Source organism: Protopterus annectens, chromosome 8.part0 (genome assembly GCF_019279795.1).
Source record: "Protopterus annectens isolate FY-2018-M chromosome 8.part0, PAN1.0, whole genome shotgun sequence".
NCBI lineage: Eukaryota > Metazoa > Chordata > Ceratodontiformes > Protopteridae > Protopterus > Protopterus annectens.
In genome coordinates this window covers 800,233,248-800,248,247 of record NC_056741.1, presented here as the reverse complement: position 1 = coordinate 800,248,247, position 15,000 = coordinate 800,233,248, and the positions used below count along the sequence as shown (strand labels likewise).

The 15,000-nt window shown below is 40.9% G+C and overlaps 1 protein-coding gene across 1 annotated transcript in view; it reads left to right on the top strand.

Moving 5' to 3' along the window:
* Positions 1 to 15,000, top strand: part of PLXNA3 (plexin A3) — a 1,436,523-nt gene that overhangs the window by 535,137 nt on the left and 886,386 nt on the right. Inside the window, exon 5 of the mRNA XM_044080266.1 lies at positions 7,043 to 7,143. Coding sequence (XP_043936201.1) covers positions 7,043 to 7,143 — 101 coding nt within the window. The remainder of the gene's footprint in view (positions 1 to 7,042; positions 7,144 to 15,000) is intronic.

The following is a 15,000-nucleotide window of genomic DNA, read 5'->3' as shown; positions in this document are numbered from 1 at the left end:
TATGACCAAAGTTGTCAAAGCTGGGGGAGCTGGGAAGGAAGAAAGGAGGTACAGAAAACAGCTCAGGGGACTTTGTTATGCTATAGCATTGGATCCTGCTGGTCTACACATTTCTGGGTGTGGCCAGTACTAGCAAGTTGTATATGTGAATCATTACACAGATTGTATAATCTCTCCTTAGTAAATGCAACAGTATCAGCTGATGAGATAGTGACATTGGAGGTCTCAGTACATGGAAGGGTCCAAATGGCAGCTGAGTAACTAAACATCAAACTTGGTCCACCCCACAAGAGTTTTCACTTGCATAGTAGTCTTGTCTTCCTAACTGATCCAGTTCTATGACTGATTTACATTCAAAGCTAACAAAGGGATCTGGGAGATAATTAACAAAGGGATCTGGGAGATAATTAACAAAGGATCTGGGAGATAATTAACAAAGGGATCTGGGAGATAATTAACAAAGGGATCTGGGAGATACTTATGAAGGATGAGAGAACTGTCACACAAGAAGCCAGTGAGTGGGATATCAGAGTGGTCAGTGCTAGAACTAGTTCTGTTTGCCATTTATTTTTGTCAGAGATCAAGCAGTTGCTGCAAAATAAATTCAGTGTGTCTGTGAGAGCGCCAACAATGGGGCAGTGTGTGAGGTAACCAGCAGTCACAAGTGGCCAGCATTCAGGTGAAAAAGGCAAAAAACAAGACCAGACTAAATCAAGCCATTAAAAATGGCAATTGTAATTTTTATTCACCATAGAATAAAACAATTGCCATTTTTAATGGTTTGATTGTCTGTTTTCTGCATTTTTCACCTGAATGCTGGTCACTTGTGACTGGTTCCCTATTTGGTTTGGCCCTGCATTGCCATACGTGCAGAGCTCTTCTACCATTGAGGTATCCAGCACCCAAACTATCCTGCTTTGGCTTTCAGGGTGGGAAGGCTTGAGGCATCTTAGTTACAGTGCAAAAATATATGAATATCCTCATATACTTAAACAAATACAGCATAAGAGTATACATTTTGCCAGGGGTAATCCCACAATCACTTGAGTATTAAGAGGGCTTCCTTTTCATTGTACATGAGAAGAAAACATCTGGGTTTTACCTGGGCTAGATCATGGTGTGATGTGTGAGAAGTCAGTGTAAGTGCTAAGGAAATGCTGATGTGCACTGCCGTGAATGTAGACTGTAGGGAAGTAGATGCCTTGTGCTGGTGGGCGTGCTATGAGTGTGGGCAGTCAGGCATTACCAAAATAGGGATATCACATTGTTAAAGAATGTTAAGTGCAGCATTTTTAAACCGGTCTGAGGAATGGTAGGAGGTGTGGGGTATGAAGAATGCTTTAAAGAAGTAGTAAACACCATACTGAAGGATAGAAGGAAAAGGTGGTTGTATGGATATAACAAGTTGATGCTACAGTCTTGAAGAGAACAGCTGAGAGAATTTGGGAGTGAGAATGGATGCAGGCATGGATGGCCAGTCCAGTGGGAAAACATAAGAGATTGCATGAATTATTACATTGAGAAGCATACATTGGAAGTTTGTTAAAATTTAGGTCACTGAAGGGGTTTCAAGGAGCCTGGACAGATGCAAAAATGACAGGCAGGGAGGCAACTGACCTGTCAGAGCTAGCGGCAGCATGTCGCCAGTCTTGACCGATGATTTTCCATTGGTGCCTATTTATATATATATATATATATATATATATATATATATATATATATATATATATATATGTGTGTGTGTATGGGAGTCCTTCATTTGCTCGAACTTTTAAATTTCTGAAACTCATAGCCGACACCATATGAGCGAACGTTTGAAAGGCCGACAAATGATAGTGGACATCCTGCTACATTGCGGGACTGGGAGATTCCCCTTTCCTGCACTGTAGTGCGATCTCAGAGTGAGAATATTTAAGTAGCAGGGGGTGTGGGGGGTGCAAGGGGGCTTGCCCCCCCTGCATAACACAATTTTACTGTGTTTACAGGTAGGTAAGTGGTGCTATTACAGGATGTTGGTCTTTCGGAATGTCGATCATATGGTGTCGGCCATATGAAAGTCGGCATGCTGAATGGTCAACATTCTGAAGCAGAACGATATATATATATATATATATATATATATATATATATATATATATATATATATATATATACACATATATATAGTTGGTTTCATAATTTGCATTCAGATTTGCTTTACTGCTCAGTTCAGAAGAATTCAGCACTTTGACTTTGCACTCCTAACCTTCCCTGCCAGCAGAGTGCAGTTTCTTCTGAAGTTGACTTTATGCTCTCCCTTACATCCTTACCTCCAGTTTTGGTCTTCTAGAGTTTTCAATCTGCTATGGTATAATCAAGTGAGGCTTGATTGATTATATCTTATAAAGAATTTGCATTTGCCTTTGCAGGGAAATGAAAGGTCATTAGTTATGCAGTAAGTCTTGGTGGTATGTTGGGGCATTTTCTCTCAGCTTGCATGCTTTATGTCTTAAAGTGATGTCTGATAGGATAACAGTCCCCAGAATGGGAAGGTATGACATTTCTCATATTCTACAGTGACTTACTGTTTCACAGTGTATGTATTTAAAAGAAGGTAACAGTCCCCAGAATGGGAAGGTATGACATTTCTCATATTCTACAGTGACTTACTGTTTCACAGTGTATGTATGTAAAAGAAGGTATTTTGAACACTTCTGTTGTTTAATAGCACTTTTGTGGATGGTGTGCAGTCAATACTGAAAAGTGGATGTACTGAACAGGCTCTGTGACTTAAATGTGATTCAGGAACTGTCTCAAAACTGACGTCACAAGTTAACATTAAAAATCAAAAGTCTAGCTAACACCATAAAATCTTTTTTTGCAGGGGGTCACCCCCCCCCCCCCCACACACACACACACACACCAGTGGATACCTTCATTCTAAGTGGTAGGATACTAAGCACATCTCCTGCAGTTATGTGTTGATCACTACTTTTTTGTATTTCTGCCTGGTAAGAGCATATTTTTTTATGTGAATCAAGATGTACATGTGGCCATCAAAAATGTGCATTTTTTTGCCGTTTTTTTTTTTATGTTGACATGCATTGAAAGAAGTGCTGAGGTGCTGATGGCATTGCAGTCAGCTGCCATTTGCTGTGAGTTGAGCTTTACAACATTTAGCATAAGGTGAATTTAGATAAGGAATTTTTGATTCTGATATTTGTGAACTAACTATGCTGTTAGCAATGGTGATTTAATTTGTGCTGTGGAGAAGTGTGACTGAGTGATTGATGTACTCAATTATTTGTCTGCTTATTTGAAAACATGTTGGCCACAATTACTAAACTGCCAGACAATTTTTTTTAACCTAGATGATGCTATATTTTACACTGGGAAGAAATAAAAGTGAGATTTAGCGAGTCTGCTGTCAGTATTTCTGTTGTATTAGTAGCTCTCTTATATAACTTTCTGTCTTTTAATTCTTCAGAACTACTGATGCTTCCATACTATGGTGGGATTTTTTTTTCCATTTTTAAAATGTTATAGGTCCCTGTTCTTTCCCTTTAGAATTTGTGATGCGTTTGTGCTTGTTTATCCTGGAGGGAGAGGGTTACAGATGAGATGTTATATTTCATGATCTAACTCACCATTGCAAGGTCGGGGATGCAGGCTGCAGTCCAATTGGGTTTGGTGGCATTCTTTCCTGTGAACCAGATTTTCCATCTCATCTTTCTTGTGCTGTCATATTCTGCATTCTTTAACTGTAGTTTTTCTAGTTCTCAAATCCAGAAGGTTTTCTTCTGGTCATTATAGTACAGCTGGCGTTTACCTTCACTTTGGCTTCAAATATTTGTCTTTTGCAGTGTAGCATTTATTATATCTTAGTATGCCAGTACAAATATTGTACACTTGCATTTATTTTTGTTATAAGAGAAACACTGGCTGATCACAAAGCAGAACAAAGAATCCACTGAAGTTTGCTTGTGGTCTGTGAATTATAGGCCTTTTTGTGGCTTTTTTTTTTTGGTTTCATGAATTACAGTCTGTAGTTTGCTTTGCTGTTTAAAATACCTTAAAATCAAGTTGGCATATCCTACTGTATCATTTACAGCTGGCTTAAAACCTGGAATGTGCTGATGTTGATGTATTTTTCCCTTAGCTGTAGAACAGCCTTTTTCATGATATTCAGTTGATTTAACTAACCTGCAGTCAGACAACATTTTCCCTTTTCTCCACTGGTGTTTATGGATGTCATTAGTTTGACATGTGCTGATCTGACCAGAATGTCTTTCTAGATGTGTTTTAGCCTGTCCTTCTTTGTCCCTCATGGCCTTGTCCAACCATCCATCCCTCCCTCCTTCCCTCCTTTCCTTCCTCCTGCATCTGTCCATCCATCCATTCCCTAAACCACATGTCCTGGTGAGGATCATTGTTGTAGGACATTGTGCTAGAATGACCAGAGTTCCCTAGCTCCACCAACAGTCTCCAGCTCAACTGGATCATTTTCCATTCCCAGATAAGGTGACACATATAATCTCTCCAAAATATCCTGGGTTTGCCCCAGAACCTCCTTCCACTATGCAAAATCTGGTGCACCTGCCATGGAAGACACCCAGGGGGCATCCTCATTAGATGAACAAACCACCTTACCTGACTGCTGTTTTTCTGGAGGAGAAGTGAGTCTTTTTTGAGGTCCTCTTGAATTCTCAGCTGCTCTTTATGCCAGGAAAACTGAACCCAGACTTCTGCTTCTTGTGTGTGGGATCTCAGCATTTTGTTCTCTACCCAAAATTCATGGTCACAGTTGAGGAGGGTGACATAGATTCACCAGTAAATTGAGAGTTTAATCCTAGGACTCATTTCTCACATTCCTGTGACAATACCATTTATTGTTACTTATGAGTAAACTTCAAGGTACCTAAACTCCCTCACTTGAGGTAGCTGCTTCCTTTTCACTTGCAGAGATCATTTTATTCTTTCACAGGAGAGGATGGTGCTGATTTTGAATGCAGCCATTTCTACTCATGAACAGAACAAGGTAATACATAGTGGGGATCACAAATGCTTGAAATAAAAAGGATGTCTGCAAATAACAGACTAGCTACCTTCACTCCCCCTAACTGTATACCCTCCACATATTGGTTGCATCTTCACATTTTGTCAGTATAAATTATGAATGGAGAAGAGACAGAGCCCTCCCTTGTTGGGGTGTTTCCCTACTTTGAATGAATTTGAATTAACACCAAGATTGCAGACTCTCGCTCTTCAAAGTTAACAGCTGAATGACATGCCACAATACCTGCAGGACATTAGCATGTCTCATAAGACTGTTACTTACCCTCTCCAGGCCCACAAAACACACATTAACAGTTCTGGAAAGCCTCTATGACTCTTTTAGTGTCTGAGCAAGGACAAAAAGCTGAACTGCTGTTCTACAACCAGGATAGACTTTCCTTTTATCCTTCTGAACTAGACTGTCAGCTGATGTCAGTGTTCATCTGTCAGTTGATGTCTCCTTTCTAGCACCCTTGCATAGGTTTTTCGCGGGAGTCTGTGGTGTGTAATCCCCCTAAAACTGGGACACAACCTAGTGTCTCCAGTTTGTGAAAATGGGTAATGACATCATTATTGTCTGCACATCACATGAAGCATTGAACAAGGGCAGTAACCATGATACTTGAACTGTCCAGTGACTTCAGTATGTCTAATGAGATGTCATCCATTCTTGCGGTGCTACCACAGCAGACCTGTTTATACTTAGCAGTGACTGTACTTACAGGGCAGATCAAGTCCTGTCACTCTTGTCTGGCTTTGCCTTCTCAGAAGGGGTTATGTCACTGTATTCAGCTGTTACTCAGTGTCCCATGCTCCTCTGTCTCTTTCTGTCTTGGTACTGCCCCCATTACAGGTTAGTTTTTCTCTTTCCCTGCTAAGACAAACCTGTGCAGTATCCCCTATCCATGTTACAAACTACCTGGTTGTTTGCCAGATGCTATCCAAGAATCATTTTGCATTACTTTGTCAAGCTCCTTCCACAACCAGGTCTTTGCTTCAGTAGCTGTCATAGCTAATGCTTTCTTTATCTGCTTATACATATCAGGTAAGGAGATCCTCTTCCCAACTACTAATCTATAGAAGTCCTTTTTGGTAGCTTCCCTTATTGTATACAACATCATATAACGATTATTCTGGCAACAGTTTCTGCTGTGGCTACTGTCCTTTTCTAATAAAGCCACTTTGCTTATAGAGTTTCTTCAGAACTGAAAGCATTAACCTCAACGAGGCTGAGTTTTTCCTTCTTTCCATGTCACCTGGGACAGGTCAGGTACTGTTCCAGTTAACTGAAACAGCAGAGGGTGGTCTTCATAGCCAGTCTTTCTGTCTTTTGTTGAACCCATGAAACCTAAAGGAAAAGCTTGTCATTGTGATAGTGGAATGAATTGCTTACCCCATAATGTGAGAGTTTCTCATGCAGGTTATTTATGTTTGTACTTTGCTAACTAAGTCTGTTGCACTTGTCAGATGATAGCTTAGTATGTCTTCTGATGTACAAAACTTAAAACTGGAGTCTGTGTATTATCATCCAGGTTTTGTAACAGTCCCATCATTACCTTTGGCAATTCTAAAATTCTTCCTTGATGCATATGTTTTAGTAGGTATTTTGCTTTTTGGTGAGAAAGACATGACAGAGTACCGAAACAAATAAACCGGTGCCATATGGATGATTAGTACATTATTGGGGATGTGGCATTATTTGAAAGTTTGACCACTGACCTTAGTTGGTATTTTCCACCCTTACATGACATGATAATATTTCTTCAGGAGATTTAATGAATGGGGGATCATTTGAAGGATGGAATGAAGGTAATTATTAGAGTCATCCCAAGACTACGACTCAAGCCTGATGCGGTGGTAAGCACTTCCTTGGTCCCAAACAGAGTCTCAGAAACTTCAGAAATTAGTTCACTGGAAATTTCAGAAGGAATTTACTGTGCTGTCAGAAAGGGGGGGGGGTGGTTTAAGGAGTGAAAATAAGAATGTACCATTTCTTCTGTCTTTTTAGGTGAGCCGCGTCCCAGTAGAGAGCTGTGAGCAGTATCAGAGTTGTGTTGAGTGCCTGGGCTCGGGCGATCCTCACTGTGGGTGGTGTGTTCTGCATAACATGTAAGTATGTCTTTGCAAACGTTGATTTTTGCATCACTGTATGGTTTAGCACTTAGTTTGGTGTTCTGCTTTGTAGGGGTATGACTATGATTATATGTGCTGAACTTGCAGATTGATTAATTTTGCAATCAATGTTTTGTAACAGTCCCATAATGTTGAATGCTTACCACTGTATCTATTTGCTTGAATGCCTTAGTGTTCATCTAAATGTTGCTGCAATTGGTAGTTACACTAAAGGCTCGTTTTTTTATATCCAGTGGTGATTTTACAATACAGTGAATAGAGAATGTTGATTTGTTGTGCTAGAGGTTCTTAATTATTTCCTGGTGTGTGTGTGTGTGTGTGTGTGTGTGTGTGTGTGTGTGTGTGTGTGTGTGTGTGTGTGTGTGTGTGTGTGTGTGTGTGTGTACATGTGTAAGATATAGATGTAGATGTGTATATGCTCAGAATTAGTCCAAAATGACAAAAAATAAACCAAACTGCTCCACGAAAGCAAAACTCTGTGAGCCAGACACTATCAATATTTTAAAACCTAAAATATTGAAATTATTATGTTTCAGGGGGAAGCCCCACCCTTGCACCCCTCCATACCCCCTGTTAATTATATATACCTACTCTGAGATTACACAAAAACAATTCATTATTATATTCTTGGGGAAGTTATCTACCCCAGGAATTACAACACTGACAATACTTCCATAAGAGTTTACCCAGTTGTTTGTGATGTGTGAACTTATGTGGACAGCGACCTGACTTTTCACCAGCTTGTGTCTATTGGTGTAAGAAAGTCCTTTTATATTGCACAGCTTATAAACAAAGGGATGTCATTATCACCCTTTACTCAACCCTCATTAAGCCAGCTGTGCAACAACTGGAACACCCACAAAGATACCTTAGGGTATACAGGGGTATAAAGATACCTTAGGGTATACAGGGGTATAAAGCATGCAGCTGACGCCATTATCCCAGTCTTTCTTGCCGAAGCAGAAGCAGTTCGCAAGTGCTGGTCGGCCGACTCCTGAAATTTTCATTTTCGAGTTTCAGAACCGAAGTCTTCAACTAAAGCTAAGTACCCCGTTGAGGAAACTTTTTCTTGCTCTAAACCGATGTCAGTAAAAGTCAATAATTGTATTTGTTGTGGAAAGCAAATACCTCATAAAGATTTTCATTCGTACTCTATTCCTTGCCTAGGCCCTGACCACGATGTACCTCACTGTTAGTTTTGTGCCTTATTTAAGCAATGAACTATTTGTCGTCGATATATTTATGCTTTTAAATATTTTGGTACTCGGTTCAATTATCCAGATATGTCTTTGGTAAGCCATCTGACTACCGACATTCCGAAAAAATGCAAAGATAAAGACAGATACAGGCTGCCTAGGTCCAAAGCTGCCGACAACACTTCTCTTAAGCCAGTCGCCAGTTCACCGGTACTCAGTGAGGTGCTTTCACAGCCCCTGATACCCGCTACTTCAGATTCGCAGACCTCTACTGAGACCCATTCAGAGTCTGGTATGCCACAAGATGCTTCAACTGTGGAACCTGCGCTTGTCTCTGCCTTGGATGGGTCCGGAGCCACTGTGCAGGCACCGGCTTCTGAGGGTGTATTCAGGCCTACTGACTTGCATATTAAACCAATGCCATCTTCTTCATCAAGGCCTAAAACTTGAACCATGTCTAGAAAACCAATGCTCAGACTGCACGGTCAGGCCTCTATGCCTAAAAAACAAATGATAAGAATGGCTGAAGACCTTACTTTAATCAGGGGAAGCCAATCTTCTCCCTCTAAGAGACCTAGGACTGAATTTTCTGACCAGGATTCTGAAATTTCTGTTCCCTCTGATGACCAGGATTTTCCCTTATCTACCTATGAGGATTCTGATACAGAGGAGTCTATTCCCTCTGCTTCCCCTCCAGAGGATTTCTCTTTTGGTGAAACCTTGCATACTCTTAGGGAGCATTTTCGTTAGGAAAGCCAGGATTACTCTGATTCTAAAAAGAGGCTTAGGGATTTCTTACTCCTTCCCCAACACAGGCCTTTAGCTATCCCTCCTGTACTAGACATTGTTTATGATGCCTTTTTGGAGTCTAGCTTGGCCCCTGACTCTTTACCTCCTGCTTTCAAAAAGACATCAAATGAAATAAAACCAGAGATGAACAATGCTCCAATAATGTAGATTTTCTTTTATTGTACGATCATACGTTCTGGTACCTCGGCCATTCGCCTTCAATGGAACAATTTATTTAAAAAAATCACATCCTTATATACCAAAAAAACAATTAATTATATACAATTAACCAATCAATCAGTTATATATTTTTTACACAAAAGATGATTCCTTTAAAGTGCAACTACGTAGTGCAACTATTAATGACTTAAAAATAGGAACTAATATACATCACATAGCAAATTTTCTATTATTTTATTTTATAAATGATTCATTATAAAAATTAAAATAATTCATTTCCCTAAGTAATTTTATTTTTACTCTACTTATTCATAAATTTAATTATGGTTACTACAAAGTCATATTGCTAAGTTCACCCCCCTGGGACTTAATGTATGATAATTAATTATCATTCTAAATTCAAGTTTGTTTAATTCCCTTTTAAAATTACCATTATGACCCTTAGGCCGTGCAAGTACACTAAAGATCAATCCCCCCCGTTTGTCCTTGATGCAAAGATACAAAATGGTTGGCCACAGGGCTATCCAAATTCTTCCTTCTAATATCCCCAATGTGTTCCAAAATTCGAACCTTAACCTGTCTTGTGGTCTGCCCTATATACCACAAGGTATTGGAGCAATTACATCCAAGGATATAAATCACCCCACATGAGTCCTATTTTTAAGTCATTAATAGTTGCACTATGTAGTTGCACTTTAAAAGAATCAGCTTTTTGTGTAAAAAATATATAATTGATTGACTGGTTAATTGTATATAATTAATTGTTTTTTTGGTATATAAGGATGTGATTTTTTTTAAATAAATTGTTCCATTGAAGGCGAATGGCCAAGGTACCAGAATGTATGATCATACAATAAAAGAAAATCTACATTTCTGGAGCATTGTTCATCTCTGGTTTTATTTCCTTTGATGCCTTTTTGAAGTCAAGTGAAGGTCTCTTGGTTAGTGGTTGTATTTGTGTGTCTTTACCTCCTGCTCCCAGAAAACCCGATAGATATTACAGGGTTCCCGACACTCACAAGTTCCTTTTTAAAAATCCTACTGCGGATCCTGAGACCATTTCACAGGGACCCAAGGGCATTAAGGCTACTACTGTCAAAAATCCTACCCCCTCTGATAGAGACTCCAGAGTGCTGGATAGATGGAGTAAGAAGGTATACACTTCTGCAACCTTGGCCATTAGGGCCTTAAACTGCCAGTTTCATACGTTAAAGTATCAGCAGCATATTACTGGATTGCTTAAACAGAAAATGTTGATTCCTGACTGTGCTGAAAATAAGGATTTACAGGATTTAATGCATTCTGCTGAACAGGTTGGAAAACATACTTTGCAATGTGGTTTTGATTCACTAGAGGCATCTTGCAGGGCTGCTGTCACTGGGTCTGTACTTAGAAGGCATGCTTGGCTTAAGGAGCAATTTTTGCCAGATCATGTTAAAGCTAAATTGCTAGATGCTCCCTTAAATCAGGACTGCCTGTTTGGCAACAAAGAAGAAGTTCTTAAAAAGATGGAGGAAAAAGCTAAATCTATGCAAACTGTTAAAGATTTCCTACAAGTACAGCATCCAAGATTTAGTAGGCATTGGCCCTCTAAGAATTGGTCCTTTCCTGCCTCTTCCAGGCCTTTTCAGTCAAAACCCAGAACCAGCAGAACACCCAGGCTTCAGTCCCAGGGTACGCACAGGACTAATAAGTGGGGGGCTTCCACTTCCAAATCAGGGAGTAGTTAGACTCCCCCCTATGATAAACTGTCTCAATGACTTAGCTTTAAAACTTCCAAGCACTTCTCAACTGACTGCTCCTTTAGGGGGGAAGATTGCTCTGCAGGCAAAAAACTGGGAACTCATTACCCAGGACAAATGGGTTTTAAATGTAGTTTCCCATGGATACAGATTTCACTTCCACAGATTGTCAATCCCAAACGGTTGGCCAGATCTACCCCCAAGTCAGTGGGCAGAGGCTTATAAACAAGTACTCTCTCTCTTAAGCATAAAGGCTATTCAAACTGTACCAGAAGAGGAAAAGGGACAATGTTTCTACTCAAGACTTTTCCTGGTACCCAGAAAAGACAACTCATGGTGTCCTATCCTGGACCTTTCTATCTTAAACACCTTTTTGGTGATTCCAAAATTCAAGATGCTAACTCTTCACCAGTTGCTTCCTATGTTAGGCAAAGACGCCTGGTTGGCAACACAAGATTTAAAGGAAGCCTACCTGCACATCCCAATCAAGGAATCTTGCAAAAGATACCTATGCTTCAAAGCAGGCTACACACACTATCAGTTCTCTGCACTGCCCTTTGACTTATCTACTGCACCCAGGGTATTCACAAAGTGCCTAGCTCCAGTCATTACATTTTGCAGGCAGAGAAATATTCAAATATACCCATAACCGGATGATTGTCTAATTCAGGCAAAAAGCCAGGATATACTTTTGAATCATCTGGCATTTGTAGAAAAGGTGCTAACTTGTCTGGGCTACACCATAAACGAAAAGAAATCACATCTGGTACCCTGTCAACAAATTATATTCCTGGGAGCAAGCTTGAACACAACTTCCCAGACGGCCTTCCTCACGGGGTCTATATCATAACATCGAAGTATTAAAACTTCGAATGGGGTGGGAGGTTGGCATAATGGTTAAGGTGTTTACCTTACAAACAGAAGGTTCAGGGTTTGATTCTCACATGAGGTAATTGGCTAGGCTGAAAGTGGCCCACAAGGGCAGTTAGCCTAGTACTAATCTATGAATCTATGAATCTATGAATGTTCTGATATCAGACACTATTCAGCGAATGCTAAGAATAGCGAAACTGCAGAACAGCGAATTCTTTCCTCGGGAAAGAATTCAGTTGGCCATTTCTGTGGCTTCGCTATTCTTAGCGGTGTGGTGGAAAGTTACGGGCTGGGTTCAGGTAAGTGTGCGATTGTTTGTACACTAGGGTTAGGGGCGGGTTAAGTGAGTTAGGGTTAGGGCGCGGGTTAGGCATGTGTGCAATAGTGACAGACTTTAGGGTTAGGGGCAGTTTAAGTGAGTTAGGGTTAGGGCACGGTTTAGGTGAGTGTGTGATAGTGAGAGACCTCAGGGTTAGGGTTTAAGTTAAGGTAAGTGGGTAGATAGTATGTAAACTAGTATGTTTAGTTTAGTGTAGAGTTAGCTGTAGGAATTAAGTGTATGTGTGTGGTTGCTTTTTGTTTGATGTGCTTGTGTTGTGTGTGTGTTTCAGAGCAGCAAATTTCTTCCATGGGAAAAAATTCGCTGTTCTGAATGTTCGATATTTTCATGTTTAGATGTTTTGGGGCCAATTAAATAGCGTTCGCTATTTTCATCTTTCAATAACGTGATATAAATGCTTCCTCACGCCAGAGAAACAAATTCATTTGACGACTTACTTCAAACTAATGGCCACAAAAACCCTGCTATCTGCAAGGCAAATACTGCAAGCCTTGGGGTTCATGGCCTCCTGCATTCTACTAATTCCATATGCAAGGCTGCTTCTGAGGAAACTACAATGGTATCTAAAAAGCCTATGGTGTCAACATTCTCAGGATCTAGAAGTAATGATTCCTATCATACCTTGCCTACGGTTAGAGTTCCTTTGGTAGGCAGAGGCCTGCCACCAAAACAAGGGACTACCATTCACTGTACTCCCTGCTACTCAAACCCTAACAACAGATGCATCAAACTATGCATGGGGGGGCTCACCTGACAGGGAAGTGCATTCAGGGCAAATGGAACCCAAGTCAAATGCACCTGCATATCAATCAAAAAGAAATGTTAGCTATACAGAATGCTCTGACAGCCTTCAAGGACCACATTATTCCAGGACAATTAATGGTAAAGATGGAAAACACCACTATTATGTGGTACATAAACAAGCAGGGGGTACCCATTCTTACCGTCTCTGCAGACTAGCCATGGCTCTGTGGAACACAGCCTTGAGCTTCCAAGTGCATCTACAGGCGCAATTCCTGCCAGGAAAACTAGATACCCTGGCAGATGAACTAAGCAGAAATCTCATGGACCCACATGAGTGAAAACTGAAACCAAAGATTTTCAACGTGTTGATAAACAAATGGGGGAGCCCAGATATAGACCTTTTTGCCTCCCCCCAGAACTACCAATTGGACAAATTCTGCAAAATGACTCCCCATAAACAAGCTTGGAAAGTGGATGCTCTGTCCTTCAGCTAGAAAAATCTATCAGTTTATGCCTTTCCTCCTCTGCCTCTCCTTTCCAAAATACTACTAAAGATCAAACAGGACAAACCAAGGATGATACTGATTGCACCAGACTGGCCACGCCAACACTGGTATCCCCTCTTGTGCAGTGTGTCACTGCTGGCTCCATGGCACCTGTCTCAGATCCCTACACTGCTGTCACAGCAGGAGAGCCAGATTCTGCACCCTCAGCTTCAAACCCTGAACCTGGCAGCCTGGCTAATTACCTAATCTCTCCGTTACCATCCCTCAGTAAGCAAGTGTTGGATGTCATTTTGGAGGCAAGGAGGCCTAGTACTTAAAAATCTTATGCTGAAAAATGGAAAAAATTCTGTGCCTGGAACCAAACTCAAGGGATGGCCACAGCAGCGCCCAATTTACCTCAGATTCTTCAATACTTAACTGAGATGCTTCACAAGGGCCTTTCTTTTTCCTCAATCAAAATTCACGCCTTAGCCATTTCAGCTCATTACAACACAGAACCACCCTCTACTCTCACCCACTACTTAAGCAGTTCCTCAGAGGGGCCAAAAACTTAAGACCACCCAGGAGAGCCCCAACTCCAGCCTGGGACCTTAACTTTGTAATGAAAAAGACTCACTCTTCCTCCTTTTGAGCCAGCTGCAAGTGCAGAGTTAAAATTCCTTTCGTGGAAAACAGCCTTCCTTTTAGCAATCACCAGCAAGAAGGGTATCTGAATTACAGGCCCTTATGGCAGTGGAGCATTTCATCATCTTTCATGTGGACAGGATGTCCCTCAGGACCAATCCATCCTTCATGCCCAAGGTGGAATCCAGTGTGGCTCTTAATCAGTCCATTAATTTGCCAACCTTCTTTTCTAATCCACAGAACAAAGGGGAACGGATACTGCACTCCTTAGATGTGCACAGACAACTTATAGATGTTACTTGGACAGGACTAAACCTCAAAGTAAATCTGAACAACTGCTGGTGGCATTTGCTGCAGGGGCAGAGAGGAAGGCTATTTCAAAGCAAACCATTTCTAAATGGATAGGCCATTGCATTAGTTTCTGCTATAAGCACCATGGAAAACCTATCCCACAGGGGATTAGACTCCATTCAACCAGGGCTGCATCTATCTGTACAGCCTTTCTCAGATGTGTCCCTACCAGGGACATCCTAGAAGCTACTACCTGGAGTTCTGTACATACTTTCACCAAGCATTACCATTTTCCAAATTTCTCTAAATCCAGAGCTGGCTTTACCACTGCAGTCTTGCAGGGCCTTATAGCTGGTCCTAATGCTATCTAAATTCTGCCTCCCATTCTTAGCTTTGGGAAGCTACCCAAATGTGATGACTGCAACAGTGAAACATGAAGAACATAGTACACTTGTGTACACTTACCATAAATGTAGATGTTCAAGTGTATTCACTGTTGCAGCCCTGGTTACTCTCCATCCAGCCCCCTGACTTCTTTGGGCTATACC